The 21,122-nt window shown below is 39.9% G+C and overlaps 1 protein-coding gene across 1 annotated transcript in view; it reads right to left on the bottom strand.

The window, feature by feature from the left end:
• The window catches only part of LOC137970262 (nuclear pore complex protein Nup85-like), a 62,257-nt gene that overhangs the window by 35,703 nt on the left and 5,432 nt on the right, over positions 1-21,122 (bottom strand). The window contains exons 3-8 of the mRNA XM_068816781.1: positions 18,937-19,044; positions 10,791-10,848; positions 9,340-9,410; positions 7,836-7,885; positions 4,824-4,893; positions 318-433 (exon numbers count right to left, since the gene is read on the bottom strand). Of these exons, the coding sequence (XP_068672882.1) occupies positions 318-433; positions 4,824-4,893; positions 7,836-7,885; positions 9,340-9,410; positions 10,791-10,848; positions 18,937-19,044 (473 nt within the window). The remainder of the gene's footprint in view (positions 1-317; positions 434-4,823; positions 4,894-7,835; positions 7,886-9,339; positions 9,411-10,790; positions 10,849-18,936; positions 19,045-21,122) is intronic.

The following is a 21,122-nucleotide window of genomic DNA, read 5'->3' as shown; positions in this document are numbered from 1 at the left end:
ACAGACAGACAGACACATAATCAAGAAATCAAGATTTTTCCTGGAATGTGGCACACAGGGAGACTGTCAAGATTAGTGTTGCTGCTCGCCTACTGGCTCCCAGCAATTATTATACCCAAGATATATGTAATGGCTGCCAGAGGTGTCTTATCTATGCTTTTGGCATGACATTGTAAGTTGCACCCGTCATAAATTAAGTCCCCAAGACTGCAAGGAAGGGTGATTATATAATTAGCCAAGCCATCTTCTATTCTATTCTATTCTGTTCTCATCCAGTCTTTTCCATTCTATTCTACATAGACATGTTCATTACTTACCGCAGGCCAATACGAAGGACTGTCGTGAGGAATAGAATGTTGAAGTATATCACCGACATATTTATCAGCATGTCCATTTTGCACCCATTCCAACAGATGATGCAAAACAGCTCCACCTGAGGAAAATGAGAGGGCTGTCATGAGAACCCACCAGCCTGCTATTTATTTTAACAACTACTATGCTGTGGTGTAAACAAGACTTCTTAGTTTGATAATGACAAAACGAATATGACAGTTTAAAAATGAGGCATCCAAAATTCAAATGAACTGTATTCACAGGTCACAGGAAAGAAAACAAAATTATACATATTTTAATAACATGGTCTACCACTTCCCTGCTACGTCAGGTCAGTAGTTCATTTGCCCACATATTACTCATCCACCCCCCCCCCCCCCCCTCCCCCCCTCCAAAAAAAAAAAAAAAAACCCACGAGTATAGAATCTGCCCCACTCTTCCATGGAAGTTCATTTACAAAATCAATGTACTGGGCTTTCGCAGAGAGTGAAACAATTGCCATAAATTATAAAATTGGTTTTGCCATTGAATTCTGTGAGTCTGACCCACATTTAACTGCCCTTTTGGAGCATATATAACATTAGTACAAACATTCATCTTTTATCAGTCTTCACGTTGAATGCAGACAAGCATCTAACACAGTGCTTTCTACATCTTGCAGTCTTAGATTTGGCTTCTGACACAGAATAACTATATAACCAATTCCTGATCTGGTTCAGAGCAAAAATGGATTGAATTATCTAGATTGGATCAGAACTTAGATGGATTAATTAACTGATTACTTTGATTGTGTCAACAAATTTTCAAAACTGAAATGCAGACTGTCCACTTTTAGATCTTTCCTTTCTTCTTTGGAAAGGAAAAGTAAACAATAACATTGAAATAAACACTTAAAAAAGGGATAATTAAGAAACCCAGCTGCAAAAGGGGCAAGTACTTGGCTGTTATTTTTAAAATTGCCTGTTTTTTTCATGCCAGCCAGAATGGAGTGAGATTTTATTGCCTGCCATTCCAGGTTACATCAGTCTAAATTGTATGCAGAAAGAAACGAAATTGTAACTTACTTAATCTGTCCTGATACTCATCAACAACTGTCTGTAGAACTATAATCAGTGCTATGGCTTGAAGCAAATGGGAAGCTTACTTAAGTCACTTTGGATTGCATGAATCGCAGCACATTTGAAAATAATGTGTTTTACAGTTTCATCATAGTTTCTCTAATCACTCTACAAGTTTGATTAATGCCAATTTCATCACAGCTTTTCTTCTGATAATTTCTAGAATTTGACCTGAAGGAGGTGTTACTGCACCAAACAATGAAATACAAAGCTCAAAGCTGAGATGTCCATGTCAGAATTGTCTGTGAACAATGTAACTTAAAATCTGTATAAATTCACAGAACTTTCACATCCTGGAATGAAAGCAACGGAAGTGAAAGTCATGCACGATGCAAAATGAGAAAGCAAAACTTTATCATCGAAAGCAGGATCATGACAGCCTCGTTATTTAGGTTGTGAAATCTGGTTAAATGTAATGCCTTCTGGTAAAAAGTGGTGAATTTGAGAATTCGTTGCAGCTTAAATACTTTTTTCGTAAATCCAGATTATGTTGCTACTCACTCCACAATTGCAAATAAAAGAATGACTTTTGGTGTGAAAAAATGTGTAAAATATTTAATGTTAGTTACCTTCAATTTACCGGTAGCAATTTTCTTTGTCGCGCACCGGTAGCCTCGACACAGAATGACTAAGCAATCACATATTTGAAGGACTTTGATCGCACAGAAAAACATACCCGCCATATTGAATTCTAAGCAATTTAACCCAGGCCACTCGCAAATGTCATGTTCCAAACATGACTGCACACGCCACAAAGCAGATCCTTTAAACCTGACCTGTTCTGACTGCAGGTTAATTTATCAGCAATACGTGTATGTATAGGTAATCACATGATTTTGAGCGCAATTTGGAAAAAATAGGCAACAAAAATTGCACAAGCCCATAGGACAAGTGCAATTATTTGTAGTCTTTGAAAAATTTACAAGTGCTTATTTATTCCAAACTGCACAAGACCATGTGATTAGTTATTAAATACTATACATGAAAAAATTCGAAATGGTCAAACAGAAGAAACGCACGCGTATCACGCAATCAGGGAATGTGCTTGATTTGAAAACAAAAGATTTGATTGGTTCTGACCAAATCCTATTTTTTATTAGCCAATTATAATCCAGAATTTTGATGTGTAATTTGCACTGGTATTACACTTTTTGCACTGTGTTGCACTTGAACTGCACTGCTCTCAGCCAATCAGAATCAGGTAATTTTTTCATCTATATTATTACAACTGTTAATATTACTGTATAATCTTCTGGTTTGGAAAGGGATGATTTCAATTCCAGTTCTCACACCCACTGAACCGAATTTAAAATGCAAAAAATGCAAGAGAATATTAATTACGTCAGAATGAAGGAAAACATATTTATGAACCTCTTCATAAAAAATATTTCAGAAAGGCCAAAGCTACATTGCCTTTGGACATGCATTTCAGTGTAATGGTTGAAAATAGCACAGCAATGCCTGTTCAACCCTGATTCCCCATATAAGAAACAAGAAGAGGAGTAGGAAATAAAAAAAATACAATCAACGACACGTGAATCCAATAATTCACTGGAGAGACAATGGTATGGAAAGACCCTTCATGTATGATGTTTCCCAAATAATTATTTTAGGAATACTTCAAATGCAAACATACATAGCAACCTCAGAACATAACAAAAGGAAAGCACATGCTCTGATAGCTAAATGACCCCTTTACTATTTGTCCATAGGTGAATGGTTTTGATGAAAACACTGAAGATGTGTGGGAAGGGAAAAATTTGATTTTTCCTCAAACTTCAATAATGACTGACCAGTCTACCGCTAAAAATGCTGTAAATTCATTTTTTGGACAAAATATAAAACCCGACAACCAACAACCAGATGAGTCTCTAAAATAAAGACCCTGAGTCACGTCCGAACGTGGTACGATAGTCACTTTCAATGTAATAGCCATGTGCACCATACAGAATAGCTCTGTTGTCTTCCATCGTTAAAGTTTTAATTCTCATATGTGTCTGCTAAGTGAAATAAACGTCAACCAATTTTGGTAACAAGATATTTGCTGACAGCTTGAAGGCAGACTTGAACGCCTTAGTCTTTCAAAGTGTTAATTTACCACTGTACCGAATTTCAAGTATGAAAGGAATGTGGGGACAACAACCCCGCATTCCATCAAAATACTTCCATACAGACCCCGCTGCGTCTCGTCATGTGGCGCGCGAAGCCTGAATCACGCATGTTTTTCTGATTTTTGTGACATCTGCAGGACCAAATCTGAAAATCAATGGCTAATTTTCTCATGTTCCCTTCTGCAAATCGTTTATAAAATTGGCGCAGTTCTAACCACGTACAGTTCCTATCAAATACCCTAGTATATTTGTTAAAATATGCCAGAGCTAATCGATTATATTTAGAAAAATGACAAATTACAGAATATTGGCAAAACTTTGACTTTTTACCACTTCAAAATGTCAGGCAATACCATTTCCATAATGTGGCAAAGAATGAAAAAAAATCACCAAAGGAAAACTTGTATAAATATTAAGGAATTTAGGCCTAAAATAGGAATATATCTGCCTGTCATAAGATGTGATGTTGCCATGGTAATGGCCATAATCCAAAAATTTACACCCAAAATATAAGCCTTTATTTATTACATCAGTAACCATATTGATAAGTCTCTACAGGGAAAACTATGAGAGACATTAATTAGGTTTCCTTTTGTAACTTGTGCCCTGTAGTAAGGGTATTATTTTTGCAAATACTCTAGGGAGCCATCTTAAAGACAGTAATGTTCAAGTGTTTTTCTTGAATGGGGCCTCTCACAGGTGGTTGACTTCACTTTTTCGCCTCAGTAAACACAACGGACTTCTCTTATAAATTATGTTTCCAGTTATAGGCCATTCCAGAATTGCACAGGGAACTGGGACGAGTTTCAAATTTGAACCAATCGATAAATTGACACCATCACATGAAAGATAACGTTGAGATTGACCATCATTCTGTCCAAGTTTGATGCTTTCAGGTCGAACTGAGACCAAGTTACCAACTTTAAAACATACCGGTAGTTAAAAATCCATACAAATGTCTTTAATCTTGAGGCTGCCTCCCTTAAAACCATATAAACACTTGAATTGGGACAACTGAGAGTTTATATGCAGCCTCAAATTTAGAGATGTTTGTATCGATTTTAACTATCTTTTAAAGTTCATAACATGGTCTCTGTTCGACCTAAAAGCACCAAACTTGGACAGATAATCAATCTCAATGTAGTCTTTCACGTGATGGTGTCAATTCATTGATTGGCTCAAATTTGAAACTCACGCCAGTTCCCTGGGGCCCATAGTGCTCACTTAGAACATGATCAATTAACAAATTATGGCAAAGTACCTGGCAAAGTCTCGATGAAAAGAATCTCACTGAGGTGCCAAACAGTTTCAATCAATGTCAAAAGATGCCTCTGAGGAAAGAACAAGTAAACAACAATGCTCATCTCTGATGCACTAACACCTAAGTTTCGAAAAATATAAATTATAAATTTGAACCCATTGACTCCTAGGAGCATGACTTGATGGATTTTCCTCTCTGTCTAATAATGCCAGATGATTTTACTCGTCGAAGGGTTTAGGGGTCAGTGGGTTACCGGTAATTAACTAACTCACAATTTCAAGAACACATTTCGACTTTCACTGCAAGTCCTTTAAAGACAACATTTAAGTTTCAATGAAAGTCCCAAGACACTACAGTAGAATACAAATACAAATACAAATACATACTTAATTGACCGCTCCCCATAGGGGCTTTTCAGGGCCAATGAAACACAACGAAATGACGGAACAGAACAACAACAACTGTTAAGAATCCCAACTGGCCGGAGGCAAACCAGTCAATACATAATAAAAATATGTATTGTATAATTATTATACAACCAATGACTGGTTACAAAGTGTTGCTGGATATAATGATCAGGTTTATGAAAAATAATTGACTGTCTGCTTGGGTCTATAAGAGCCTGTAAAGTAAGTAAGTAAGTAAAGCCTTTATTTAAAGAGGGTAGCACTTAATAGCCAAAGGCTAATAAATTTGTGGCCCTCATAAAATACACAACTATTTACAAACTAACAAATATTGTAAGCTAAAATATATAAACATTTAAAATAATACAAGATTCGATCAAATGATGAAATGATGCAAACGTTGTTCGTTAAAAATCTTGGCAAACATGTTCTTTTTAAAACATGCTACAGAACCCAGTTTCCTAATTTCAATTGGTATACATTGTACTATTCCACAGTCTTGTTGCCGAAACAGCGAAAGAGCGTCCACCCTCTGTTTCTCTTATATATTTAGGACAAACAGCATTTAATGCTTGAGTATCTAGTGTTGTGGGAATGCCGCTCATTATTCAAAATTAAGTGTTCATTTACTTATAGATAATTCGGCATATGCCCATTAATTCGCTTATACATTATTAAGCATTATTTTATCTATCTTATGCTGCTCATAAAACGGAATCCAACCTAGCTTGTTAACAAAGCAACTGATGGTGTCATGCGATCGGCATAAGAAATAACGCGTGCCGCACGTTTTTGCAATCTTAAGACCCTATAAACCGACTCTTTATCACAATTTGCCCAAACAACATTAGTGTACGACATAACAGGGCGAATAATGCTATTATAAAAGTGAAATCGCTGTTTAAGAGGTAGACAGGCTCGAATCTTACGCAGTATTGCGATTCTAGGGGCCAACTTTTTACAAACTTTCTCAATATGTTCATTAAATGTCAATTTGCTGTCAATTTCTACGCCAAATAAGGTAGCACAGTCCACATTACTGAGCTGTTTTCCGTTTGCAATAACATCTATGTCACTTCCATTAATGTTAGCTACACATCTTTTCCCAGTGATTGTGAGTACTCTAGTCTTGTCTTCATTTAATGGGAGCTTATTTGTTGAAGCCCATAATTGAATTTCAGAGACAGACTTATTTAATCATTATGATGAACTTAAGGTGGCTAAGTTTTTTACATCCGCAAAAGCGGTGACAGTCGTATCGTCTGCGTAAAGGTCCAACTGAGCACTTGTATACAAGGGCAGATCATTGATAAACAAGATGAAGAATAAAGGACCTAAAATACTGCCCTGAGGGACTCCATGCAACATCAAAGCTTCGCTTGACTCACTCCCATTTACACGGACCACTTGCTTCCTATCCAACAGATAAGAGTGACACCAGGCAAGCTCCCGGTTAACTATACCATACTGTTCCAACTTGCGCAACAATAGCTTATGGTCCACCATGTCGAAAGCCTTTCGATAAGATAACTGATTCCATATTCAAAAACGAAAATGCCATTTTTCTTCAATAAGTTTAAAATAAAGCAGTCATGCTTATCACTTAGTCCAAGTAACAGAGTGGGCATAATGGTAGATTTCAATTCAGTTTATCTTAAGAGGTTTTCTGAAAAAGGGTAAAAAATTAATTGATATCAATATTTATAAAATTAATATAAAAGTCATCCTGGATTAACAGCGATGAGTCAGCCCCTTTGTGGATGACTAATGTAGACTTATCATCAATACTGACAAGACAAAGATCATAAGGATCAACGGCAAATCGAATGAGCATATTACCATCAATAATCTCAGCGTAGAAGAGGTAACATCCTTCACATACTTAGGCAGTGTTATTAACATCACAGGGGAACAGATGAAGACGTATTGGCAAGGATAGGGAAAGTATGTAGCACATTTAATATCTTAGCAAACATCTGGAGATCCAGGGAAATAACAACAGCCACCAAAATTAGAATTTTCAATTCTAATGTAAAGTCTGTCTTGCTCTATGGGCTATGGGTCTGAAACATGGAGAATGACTGAGAAGACCGTGTCAAAATTACAGACTTTTATAAATAGATGCCTACGCAGAATCCTTGGTATTTATTGGCCTGTCATTATCAGCAATTTTAATCTATGGGAAGCCACAGGTCAAGCACCTGTGAGGCAACAGATGATGAGTAGAAAATGGGCCTGGATTGGCTATACACTTAGGAGATCGAAGGACTGCATTGCTCGACAAGCCCTTGGTTGGAACCCACAGGGAAGTAGATGGAGAGGGAGACCGTGTAACACCTGGAGGAGAGACACAGACCACACCATCCAGTCGAGAGGAGTCTCTCTTGGCACCAGCTCGAACACCTCTCCAGGGAAAGGCTTCAGATCAGATCAGAACGTAGACCTGGGTCTGCTTTCACAAGGTTGCCGGTAGTTCTTCACCTTGCAAAGCTCAAAAAGGCAATTACGTGCTGTGGCAATCAACAAAATTAATACTACTAGATAATTAAACAGCTATTTCAGCACTTGCTGCAGTGCTGCAGATATTATTGACTGCTTTTCTTACCTGTGAAACAGATGACTGTAAACTGCCAGGGGAGGGCTGTCTGGCATCACCTAGGTGTAATATTATTTAAGTAAAATTAAAGATCACAGAACAGTACAAGAATCCTCACCGTATTGCCTAAGGCCCGAACAAAATAATGCACCCCAGAGATACATGTAGCTCTAAAACCTGTCAACAGCCTTCTACTGTGACCACTAGTGTACTTTCTTAAGTTTACAGTAAGCAAGATTGCAGAAAGAACCTGTTACACTTTTTCCCTGCTTTTTACAAATGGTGCATGGACTTTTTTGACATGTTAGGTACCAGTCAGAAGCAAATGACCTTGAAGCGTGTAACTTGCAACTCTTTTCCTTGGAACAAAGCGAGGCATTTCAGGACACCAATTTTATTCCCAAATATGGACAAAAATAAGATCAAAGCTGAACCTGTGGGAAAATGCACGAGGTACATTACATAAAAAAAAAAACCAGCTCTGAACCACAGTGAAATGCTTCAAGGCAATGAGGTTCTGGTACTGTGTATCAGTCATCGCTTTAATAGGGACATAGAGTTTTTCAGTGAGTGCATGATTAACCCATAGACTCCCAGGGGGTCCCCATTGACGAGTAAAATCGTCTGGCGTTACACAGAGTAAAATACTAAGTTTGGCCGGTTTCGGCCGGTTTGGACGTCAAAGGGTTAAGGAAAGGAAGTGAAGCTGACCAGGCATTAAAATGGTCAAATGGACAGAGAGAGAAAGATTTCATGAGTCTTTCTAACTTATGGTGGTTAATTTATCGTTATCAACTTGTCTGATAAAACCAAATTTTCATGGTCAATAAAATGCAGAACCAGCCTCACACTTTTTCACAAACAATAGTAGAAGTTAAAAAATCCATGCACTGTACCCAGAGTATGAAGGGGACAAACTTTGTGTAGTGATCTCCAACAAATGGATGTAACCTCTTTTAACCGAAAACTTATGTTTAATTTAACCCTTTGACACCCAAACTGGCCTAAACCGGCCACTTTGTTTTACTCTAACGCCAGACGATTTTACTCATCAGTGGGGAACCCCCAGGAGTCAATGGGTTAACCCAGTCACCTTCACAGATTTTACTGTCTAACGCCAGACAATTTTACTCCTCAACTCAGGGAAACCTAGGGTGCCTGAAGAATCAGTGGGTTAAAATGCAATGTAGTTTCTGTTGCAATAAATGCTTGCAGCCAGAGGTTTCAATACATTTATTACTAAGTACAGAAAGCTGACAATCGGCTACTTCACTCAGAGGAGACAGTTACTTTTTTTCCCTAAAAAAGACAGATTCTCTCAAACCTAAGATTAAAATTCATTTTGACAATAATAACAATCCATTACTCTGGCCAAAGAAGCTCCTCACTTTGTATTTTATTGAAATCCCTGGCATCATTAACACAGCTCCACATAAAAATGCAAAAAGGGTTATAAAGATCACTTTAAATATCCTTGTTCTGTGAAAAATAAATGGGGTGTGAAACTGCATACCATCTTTTTCCTCAAGATCAAGAATACAAGCTCTAATGACACTTCTATATCTTCTGCTAATTTTAATGAGACTGAGAAAAGAAAAAACATAGTACATTACCAAACAGTGATTATAATCATTATTCTATAAACCAACAGTTACACGAGAACTCTTTAGGTTAGACTTTTCATTAATTCTCATGTTAAGATGCATGCCAAATTTAACAAGATAGTGTCAAAGACTGTCCATCTCACATGTATGGTGGGCTTCAAGTGCAACATCATCACAAATAACTCAATTCAAAAACAATTCCATCACAGCAAATTACAAATAATCTGTAATTATTGTCTACATTCAATAATTATTACAAATTGATCACAACAAATTCAAAAATAATTGCTCACAGCAATTGAAATTACAAAATGTTCACAGCGAATATGCTCAACAAAACGTCCACAGCAAATACAAATAGCTCATGCAACAAATTTAAATTGCTCGCATCAAATTCAAATTGCTCGCAGCAAATTCAAATTGCTGTTTGGTCAACAGTTGGACAGATGTCTCTGACAAATCAAGTAAAAATGACAGACAGCCAAGTGGTACTGGACTGCAAGTCAATGTTGCACTTGTGGACCACTGTACCAGCGTTACCTATTCCTTAAGTAAAAAAAAGCAACAGTCAAGATACTTCCCGAATAAAGAGTAGCGAGATAAAAACATGACGTTTCGGCAATGACATGTCACCATTATCAAATGCAAACTTAACGTAAAGGATAGAGAGTGGGAAAATGCATTAGAATAAATGAGGCAGGGATAAACAAAAGAATGAACAAAATTTAAATAAACAGTTTTGCTAGAATTGAGTCCTTCTTAAAAGCATCTCATAAATATGGCACTCAAACTTTCCGCAGCATTTCAGGTGGTAAATTGCTCTTAAGATTGGTTTGGTTGTCCCTTATTTATGAGACACTTTTAATAAGGAAAAAGATACCAACCCTGAACACTCAAAATGACTCCATTCCAACGAAACTGATTATTTAAATTTTATTCATTCTTTTGTTTATCCCTGCCTCATTTATTCTAATGTATTTTCCCACTCTCTATCTTTTATATAACGTTACCTAACTGACAATAATTATAATTTGCATTTGATAATGGTGACATGTAGTCTCCCAAACGTCATGTTTTTATCTCGCTACTCTTTATTCTGAAATGTTTTTTCAAAATGTTTTTTCAAAACCTTTCATTATTTCAAGATGTGCAATCTCTTCAATTGCGGTCAATGAAACCACTATGCAAAGATCTTGTTAGCTTTGTACCTCTTGCAGTAGTTAACACAAATTAAAATATTAATACAATGTCTAACTGCCACAACTGCCATGAAACAAAAATAATCTAAAATTCTTGAAATTCACAAAATAATCCATTACATTTTCATTGACAACAGTAAATCAAAATTTTATCCCCTTACTTTGTCTTTCGTCCCATTCCACCAGCATCGGGCAGGTCTTGTAGATCCACAAATATAGCTACAAAACAAAAAATCATAGAAACCACTTTGCAGATGATCAAATTAGGGGGAGGCACAATTCCATTTTACGGTAACTGTAATGAGTACTCGTGTTCAGTAGCCTTTAATGGAAACATCGATGCTGATAATCAGAGAAAATGTACAGTATTAAGTACTCTGTGCATAACAGCGCATGTGCAATCAATGCCCTCAATGTCCTGCCTGGCTTTCGAGTCATAGAGGAGCTTGACAACACGCTGACAGTGGAAGAGTGTCGAGAGCAGCAGCAGCCATTGTTCCTCGCCTTCGTGGACCTCACCAAAGCTTTTGACTTGGTGAGCAGAAGCGGGCTCTTCAAGATCCTCTAGAAGATTGGCTGCCCCCCAAAGCTCCTGGCAATCATCACCTCCTTTCACCAGGACATGCAGAGTATGGTCTGCTTTGATGGGGCCACCTCCAATGCCTTCCCAGTCAGCAGTGGAGTAAAGCAGGGCTGTGTCCTTGCTCCAACCCTGTTCGAGATTTTCTTCTTGATGCTGCTCCAGTATGCCTTTGTAGTCTGTACAGGTGTCTATGTCTGGACGAGGTCAGACGGCAAACTCTTCAACATCGCCAGACTCCGCGCCAAAACCAAAGTTTACATGGTGCTCATATCGGAGCTGCTGTTTGCAGACAACGCTGCACAGCGAGGAGGGCCTCCAACATCTGGTAGACAAGCTGTCCCATGCCTGCAAGGAGTTTGGGCTAATGACCAGCCTCAGGAAGACCAACATCCTGGCACAAGGTGCTGAGTCTTCCCCAGTCATCGCCATTGACAACACGGAGCTGGAGGTTGGGGACACCTTCACCTACTTGCGCTCCACCGTGTCAAGCTCGACTTTGCTCAATGCTGAGATCAGCTGCAGGATCGCCAAAGCAGCTGCTGTCATGGTCAAACTCAATAAGCGAGTGTGGGGCAATGACCTGTTGAGCGAAAGGACCAAGATGTGCATCTACCAAGCTTGTGTCCTGTCGACTCTCCTTTATGGCTGTGAGTCATGGACCACCTATGCCAGACAAGAGCGGCGACTCAACGGATTCCACCTCCGCTGCCTTCGGTGCCTGCTGCACATCAGGTGGCAGGACAGAGTCACCAACACCAAGGTCCTGGAGCGCGCTGGCTCACTGAGCATGCTATCACTGCTCATTCAGCGATGCCTTCGTTGGCTCCGCCATGCACGTTGCATGGAGCCTGACTGCCTACAAAGAGAAATCCTTTATGGAGAACTGCGGGAGGGCGTCCGTCACGTGGGTCGACCACTGCTGCGCTACAAGGACATCATCAAGCGAGACTTGCGATCTGCACTAATCAACACCAGTGCATGGGAGGACATCGCTAAACACCGAGATACATGGCAGCAAAGTGTCAAAGCAGGGGTTGCAAAGGCGGAAGTGAATGCTAGAGTCCAGACTACATGCAAGAGAGCGGCAAGGAAAGAACTCTGCACGCGTTTCCACAAGGCACGTCTGCCCCACCTGCAACAGAGACTGCCGCTCCAGGAATGGGCTACACAGTCATACAAGATCCTGCCCAAATCCCCAGTGCTAACCATCGCCTTTTCGAGACGAGGATGCCAGTATAATGCTAGGTTGGGAAGCAATTCACAATTTTATGGCAAGAGGTGTGTATTTTTTCTCCATTTTGTGTTCCCAATATTGCCCTTTCAGAGTACTATCAGCATTGAAATTTTTCTCTTCAAAGGCTACTCAATAATAATTATTATTATTTTATGTTAAGGAAAGGAACTGTTGAAAGTGAAAAACAAAAAATGAAGGCATTATGATGACAACAGACCATTCTCTCCACAGCATTACAAGCTGAATGTTTAACAGGAAATACATCAGTGTTCTCACCGGGATTTTGTCTTAGGGAGTTCCAGGACCCCCTTTCCTGAAAAATAGGGGCCCTGCAGGAGCTTAAGTGGGACAAAGTTATTTGCAGGTAGCTTGAAAAAAATCCTTCCTGATTTCTATGTCTACATCAAGGAACATTCAAATTGGAACTCTTGCAAAGGTGGCCCTTCAACAATATAATTGTAAATCCATTTGATTTGTTTGCCTTGAGACAGATCTTACAGGTCGTTATCTTTTTGTCGCCATCATAGGCAAGCCATGGGTATTTTGACTGCCATTCACTCTCAAAAACAAGGTCTTCTTCAGCGAAATAGCTTTTTGATCTTTGCTTGCCGCATTGTCCTCTTCAATGTCCTCTTCACCAGCATTTCGATGATCTTCTACACTTTCTTAAATCCTTGGTACTTTAGGGCAAAAGAAACAAATGAATGTAATTTTCTCTGTGCCACGACGAATAACATGAGCCTGCTCCCAGCTTTGAAAGGGCTTTGAATACCGGTACTTTGATAAACTGCTGAATACCCCCCCACTCCTCCAAGGCTAGGAGGCTAAGTGGCTACTTGGCTACTGAGCTACACGGAAAGGAGACTAAGTGGCCTGGCAACCTGGCAAAACGACTATGCTGCTACATGCCTAATTAAATAATGAAAAATGTTCGCTGACATATGAATATACATCCCTCTTTAATCCATAAGATGAAACAAGCATGCTAACACATGAATATACATCTGTCATATCATTTTTAAATCCAAGAGCCAAAAACAAGCACGCTAACACTTGAATATACCTTGTTCTTAAATCCATGAGCCAAAACAAGCATGCTAACACATGAATATAACTCAGTCCTCCTTAAATCCATGAGCCAAAACGACCCTTGTTTTAGCGTGCTTATTTTGGCTCACGGATTTAAGAATGAGGTACAGTATATTCATTTGTAGCCATGTAGCTTTGTTGCCATGTACCCGAGTAGCCACATAGCTTTGTAGCCAGGGCGCCGAATAGCCACATAGCTATGGAGCCACATAGCCATAATTTTACCAGGTACAGCTTCAAGTGGCAGGGTATTCAACAGTTACTCCTTCATTCAGTTGAAGAAGCAAAGAGCTCGACTATTCGCTGGAACCATTAAAAGACTGCTAACTTACTTCTTGAAGTCTGTTTCACTCATAGCATCTATGTGCGCAGTGCATGGCTTACCTGTAATGCACCATTTCTATTTTTCGTGCGGGAATTCTGCAAGGGCGCAGCCTGGTGAGAACTGATTCATACATACTACACCTACACGCATACGTTACTAATAATTATATTGGAGAATTCAGAGCTTGTTAGGCTCCAAACTTTGTTAGCTAATATGCCAAATTTAAAATATTTGTCCAATTTAAAAAGGTTCAAAAATGAATAATAATCAAAGGTACCTTTTTGCATTTGAATAAACAAAAACATGTCTTCGAAATTAAAAAATGTCATAACTTTCTTAAAGATAACGATTTGCTTTCTGCTGTCTCGACCTTTTGGTTCCATTATCCACGACATAGCAGCCAGATATGAAGGACGTCTCAACATTTAGAACTGATCTTCGCAAATTCGAGTAGGTCTCGATCAAGGCAAGGAAAGCTGAGTTGGACTTAAACTTCCTGCGAAACTGCCAATCCTTTGGTGTCTTTCCTAAGTTCATCTGTTTCCATCTACCAGCTACAATGAACCCACAGGATGCTTTGGCCTTCAGGAAACGACTATTACGAAGCGCCATACAAAAACGAACAAAGGAATTTCACAAGCTGGTCCTCCAAAGGGACAGCCTATTGGAACACACTCTACCATCTTAAACACACTTGATCGCTACATTCTGCAGAAATCGATCGCACACAATGTCTCGAAAACCTCCGGTCACTTTATCAAGGCTCATGACAAGAAACTGAAAAAGCTGACAAAAAATGTAGTTCTTCCTTTCACCTCCAAAGATACCATCACGAATCTATCTGGTTACAACCTCACCCCAGATCAATTGGAAGCACTAAAGTTTGGTCTAACACACTCGATTTATCCTCCGACCATTAGCAAGACTGATATTTTTGCTTGCTTCAAACTGATTAGCCACACGATAAAAGTCATCTTATTGACACCTCCAACACCAGCAAAATAGTTGCAAATCTTTCTCACCTGGCTCACTGTTACATATCCTCGTATAGACCTACCACTTCAGATCTCAAACACAGCATCTTGAGGAGTCTCAGAAAGAACAGGGACATAGTCATTTTGAAACCTGACGAAGGGAACGGTATTGTAATCCTTAATAGAACTGCATATGACAATGGTTCATTTAGAATAAACAGACTATGACTGACATTGCTACTTAATGGAAAAGTCACAACTAGAGAACAGTTATATGTGTTAAAGGTCATCTTTCTGAAAATGTGGTGGATAAAACAACACAGACTGACACACAAAAATAAAGGAGCAGACATGCTAGGGTTAATGCTTTGGTGCGCAATAAAAGACAATACCCACAACTTGGGCGTACATGAGGGGCAGGGAATGTACTGGCAAGGCACGGATAATACCCACCGCCGGTATGGACCACCGGATGACGGGCCTCGGCAACTAGCCCAAGGGGTGCCTCATGCCTGTATTGCAAAGGCGGGCGTAGTGGCTGGCATAATGTCCTGGGGCCAAGTTAACCCAGTCCAGCAAAGTAACAATATACCCCCTCCCTAACGGGGCATCAGCACAGGGCTGAAGGGGTGCCGCAGGCAGCAACTCCCCGCCCAAAACGCCGAGATAAACGAGAAGTGCCCTGTGCGAGGCCCACTTAGTGGTTTTGCTCCCAATTTGACAGGGAGAAAAAATGACCCCAAGCAAACATTGCCTGCCCCAAAGGTGAAAGGACAGAACCGACGAGTGGAGATAGGGGTCGAAAGTACGACATAAGCATAAAAACCAAAGCCAATGGGCATCAAATAGAGACTGGAGGGGATAGGACCCTCACACAAAACAATTAACTGGAGAGGATAGGACCCTTGCACTAGACATTTGAATGGAGGGGATAGGACCCTTGCACAAAAAATTTGACTGGAGGGGATAGGACCCTCGCACAAAACATTTGACTGGAAGGGATATGACCCTCGCACTAAACATTAGACTGGAGGGGATAGGACCCTTGCACAAAACATTCGACTGGAGGGGATAGGACCCTCGCACAACACATTTGACTGGAGGGGATAGGACCCTTGTGCAAAACATTTCTGTCAAAATAGTCATTTGCAATAGTACTACATGAACTTGAGAGGGCAGAAAGCCCAAGGAAAGAGAATGTCACAGAAAGCCCTCAAGTGCCGAATGGCACAGTCCACCAGTCGAGAAAAAGTTGCCAAAAGACAACATCTTCCAGAGCTCCCTGTTAAGGAAAAAGACCTGCCATGGTTTGGAGACTGTGGGTTAGGTTGGTTATGCGTTGCATTATCAGGCGTCTGGGTGGGGAACCTTTCAAGCGAACTGTAAGGACCCGGATGAGGGACGGGAGATCATGCAGAAAAACGAGCCCTTTTGAAGACCTTCGGAAAGGACAGTGCGGGTTCTCATTAAATGATGCTCAGGGAGCCTAGCCTGCATTTGGACAGAGTAAAGCATAATTCCGGAAAACTCCAGAACTTGGGTAGGGCAGGTTTTTCTCGGGGGAGGGGAAATACTCAACTCGATGAAGTCAAGGGGGGATAAGAATCTAATTCATGGCTGTTGCACAGAGGGAGGAGGGGAGGTGGTGGAACAATGTAGAAATCATCCAGAATGTGTAGAGGCCCCCACCTAAAGCCGGCAACTGTAAAACCTCGCCAGCTACTCCCTAAGTTAGCGCCGCCTACTTTTTCTACAAGTTTGAATCACACAACTCTCACCTATTCACTTCGAGCCACTTCCATTTATTCAAATTCAATAAAACAACTAGAATAACAAGAAATCCCCCACAGTACGTTCTACTCTTTTTTGGAAGTTGAATATTTTTATGAATTCCTAGTTAGTTGCACTCGCCTTTGCCACTCGCCAATGCGAAAACATTGTCCCCCAACCTGGCCATGTACAGCTTCATGTCAGCAGACATCTGTTAGTGATGTCGATGCCCAGACAGCCAGGGGAAAAAAAACCCACATCCGGGCTCCTAGATTTCAATTCTTTTCAAAGTTTTCAAAATTTATTAAAAAACCCCGGAATGAGGGTGATGGAAGGGATCTTTAAATAATGCGTAACGAACCACTCAAAGGATACGGAAAGCTAATTAAAAATGAAGGGGCACTCCGTAGGCCAACGGGAAGGGCTTTGTCAAGGTAGTAGCGGTCTTTCTGGGCCATTCCCAGGAGCTCCCTCAGGGGTGAATGGGGATTACTCTGGAGGCAGGTTACCGGGTCTGCACCTTCCTGGTTGCTACTGGTAACCAGAATTTCACAACTGGTCGCCTGTGGGCGACCTATTGTTAAGGTCAGATCTGTTTGCCAACAGGTGTCTTACTTTTTATCCTGCGACTGTTTTTGAAATAGAAATGAAGGAGTTTTTCCGTTAACAACCTCCATAACGTCACAAGCCGTCGTTTCTCATAAAATATGTATTGCAGGGGGAAAAACGACTCGGTAAAGAGATTCAAGGACTGGTGTGAGGAATGTAACACTATGGCGGTTTGTGTTCGACAGGGTGTGACTAGTGTTTCCGTAGCTGAAATTTTCGACAAACTAGGGGGCAGATAGATTTCATTATTACATGTACATTTGAGGTAGGATACATTTTCTCTCCAAAATGTGCGCTTTTGAAAGCGAAAAGATAATGCTTGACACATACACAAGACCATGCGGTCGTTGCTTTCTGGTATCCATAAAACAGATCAAAATGCACAAGTTAATTTGGACCCTGGGTTAGATGTCTGTTTTGGAGGGGGAGGTTTGAGGCTGTTTTCCTACGAAAGTCAACATCATAGGAAGGCCATGCCAAGCCCGCAAATTCCTTTGGGTAATCGAATAGTCGCTTGATAGGAGAACATCTCCTTTGGGGAAAAGAAGTGAGAAGTGCAGAACAACATACAGAAATGCTGACAAGAATCAAGCTGGGCTTACTTTTTCCGAGAGGAGGGAAGAACGCTTTGTGGTTTACCGATAAAGGAAATGGAAAGCCCGGGAAGGTCGTTGACTGAAAGGCACAAGTTTTCTGGCAGCACCGTGTCAAATTCAACATACTCACCCTTTGATGTTGCATGTTTAACTTTGGTTGGAACGTGCTGATAACGGCGACTGTCCTTGAAAAATGGGGAAGGAATGTTGTTGCTGGCACTGGGATGGTTGAGAAGGCTGGCGATGAAGTCGAAGTCGTCGGTGAGTAGCAAATGGCACGGAGTTTGTCAAGGTTGCACAGATTGAGGCGGAGGCTCTTGAGGTTGGAGCAGGAACTGATTTGGCGGTAGATTCTTCGATTTTCGTCCATGATGATGGAAATGAGAGTGGCTAACGTGGTTGGGGACATGTCTGTGTGTGAAGCTCTTCTTGCTTGGACACCATCTTGGAATAAAATTTGACCATTTTGACCGCTGTTTCAAGCAGCGCATCGTCAGGGATGATGACAGTTGCTGGTGAATCTATACAGGATGAAACTTGCTCTGCAGAAACACTTGAAGTAAAGGGGTTCACGGGGAGCGTGAACGTGTCTCTGCTGGTCAGATGGACGCTTGGTGTACGCGAGCTACAAGGATCTACCGTGTGAAGCCGTTCAATAAATTGTTCCCGAGTTCCAGTAATAAATAAATGGTTTGAGGTAGCAGGGAGCGTAAAAAATCTCGTTTGTGAGGTCAGCAAATTCCCCCACAAAGATTAAATTGCTGAACGGAAAAAACAGAACTAGTTGAGCTTTGGAAATGTCAAACTGAGAAGGCTCGCATGGCGGGATGAATGAAAGAGCCAAATAAGGTAGTCACGTGATGGGAAGTCACGCTCTCCTCCCAGGCGCTGCCCAGTATTTGCTTACCAGCATTAACATCTATTTTATTCTAAAATATCATGAAGTTGTAGGACTGTTTGATTGCATCAAAAAGGAGACTTAAATATCCTGAATTTTCTAAAGTGCTAAAAATACGACTCCTTCTTAGTTTAAGATACTAGTAACTTCCCTGTTTAACAGAACTTCAGCATAACCATGGATGGGTCACTTGAACAATAACTACAGCTACATGTAGATTGTACATTACCATGAGTTTCATTAATCAGCTTGCGAGTTATTGCACTCTGCAAATCAGCACCCCAACAGACTTCATGAAGAACAGGATATCGATAATGAGTTGAACCCTGTGCACTTTCTAGAAAACAATGACAAAAATTTCCCTAATTATTGATAATGATAGATTACCTGTAATAATAGCATCATTTAAAGTTCCCCTGTGACCATACAAATCAATTACAAATCTTCTTTTTCTTCAGATTTCAAATCTACATGACTGTATGTTAACTAAATACTAAGCAACCAAAGTTTCAAGCCTTGATTTAACTTGAAAGACACCTGTTTATTTTCCTATTTAATGGTTTGCCAGCCGTTGCTAGCCTTAAGATTTTGAGAGAGTTGGATCAAGGAGAAAAATAACAATGTCAAAGGCTCACTAGTATTAATCAATTAATGCAATGTGTGTGTATGCTGCAGAATTAATAATATAAAACAGCATGGAAGTTTTGAACAAGACTTTTAAACTTGCATTTTGTACATATAATAAGCTGTATTCACATGCTGAAATTTTAAGCTAGTGAGCCTTTGACGTCACTTTTCCCTCGATTCAATCCTCTATGGTCCAATCGGTACCATTACCTGAGTAATGGTGGACCACATGAAATCCAAAAATTACACTCAAAGTAAATGGCCTTTGGATAAAAATCAAAGCTCAAAATTTTGCCAGTCAAGTGTTAAGCAAACACACTTTCAAAATCTGAACTGAGGAAAAAAGGAAATGATTTTTATTTTATCACAGGGGCACTTTAAGTCAAATGACAATCTGTTTCAAATACACTTTGGAATTTTGTTTTCCAATAAATTATTCCATGAACACTCTGAAAATTAAAAATTTAATACATTATTAGTCTTGGTTTTCACGTCACACAAGTATCATGCAAAGAAAAAATGAAATTGCTTACCATTCAATAAATTAAGTAAAAGTTTTAGTAAGGGCTGCGTGATATTCCAAATTTTTAATTTTAGGTTTTTCTGACGTGACGTGAAAACCCAGAATTATTCCACTTATATTAGGCCTCTTTTTTTATACATGTACATTCGGTTACTCTATTGAAGCCAGCCACCAACTTCAAATTTTATTGAAACCTTAGAGTCAGTTTCTCAAGGATTCATATATTGAATGTACAAAGGAAGAGGAGAACTTCTTTTAAAAACTAATGTACAAAAGGCCTTGCGCACGATGTTGCTTATCACTGTGATATTCTATGATTTACTCAAGTTTGGTTATGTTTTATTGTCCACAGATGCCCACTTAGTTTGTGATTAGTCCAAATGTGTGTTGACAGAAGACAAAACTTTTGGTATTTTCAAGCTAAAGGCACATTAATTTTACCAGCGCGAAGGGAGACTTAAATTAATTTTTAAAAACACTCACAAATCCGCACTTACGGCGTAACAAACAAGTTGATCGTGCCTTTCGTGCCCTTTGAACAGGGAATCCAAATATCGTGCATTTCGTGCCTTGTTCTCGTTCACCGATCGTGCCTATGGAGTCTTGTTATCGTTCCATGATTTCGTGCTTTTCGTGCCTTCGTTTGTACACCGTTCCTTTCGTGCCTTAATTTGCATATTTCATACATCGAGCCCTTTATCGTTCCTTTCGTGCCCAGATTTTTCGCGCGAAAGCCGTCGCGTTTATAACATTTGCTGTAACTCCCATTTGATGTCAAAAAAAAAAAGACAAAAATAAAAGTAATGAATGGAAAATCATGTCTCAGTATTTTCTTTTGGTAATCCCATTGAACAGTTATACAATCTGCGTTTCCTTGCACGACGCCGCAAATGCAGTAAGTACTCGTAGTATAAAAGGATGAACACTGTCAAACAGAAAGAGTTGCCGCAAGATCAACAAGTTTGCACGAGGTGAGTTTTGTCCCTGTCTTCGCTTTAAAAGAAAACTTCTCACTTACTTTGCTTAACTATTTGCTAAACTTCATTTAATATGATAAAGATGAGCTGAGATTGTTTCTGCAAAGCAACTTTTGGAAAGCCAATTTAGCGCTTATCGGAAATTTAATCTCGGCTGCAACAGGCAATCAAAATTATGGTTGGATTGTTAAAATCTTTTCTCGCAAACCTCGATTGGCATTTAGTGTGCTTTCGATTGGGAAATCCGGATTTAGATCTTAAAATCCGGATCTTTTGACGTCTTTAATC

This window comes from Montipora foliosa, chromosome 9 (genome assembly GCF_036669935.1).
Source record: "Montipora foliosa isolate CH-2021 chromosome 9, ASM3666993v2, whole genome shotgun sequence".
Classification (NCBI taxonomy): Eukaryota; Metazoa; Cnidaria; class Anthozoa; order Scleractinia; family Acroporidae; genus Montipora; species Montipora foliosa.
The sequence above is the reverse complement of the archived record's forward strand: the minus strand, read 5'-3'. Positions and strand labels throughout refer to the sequence as shown.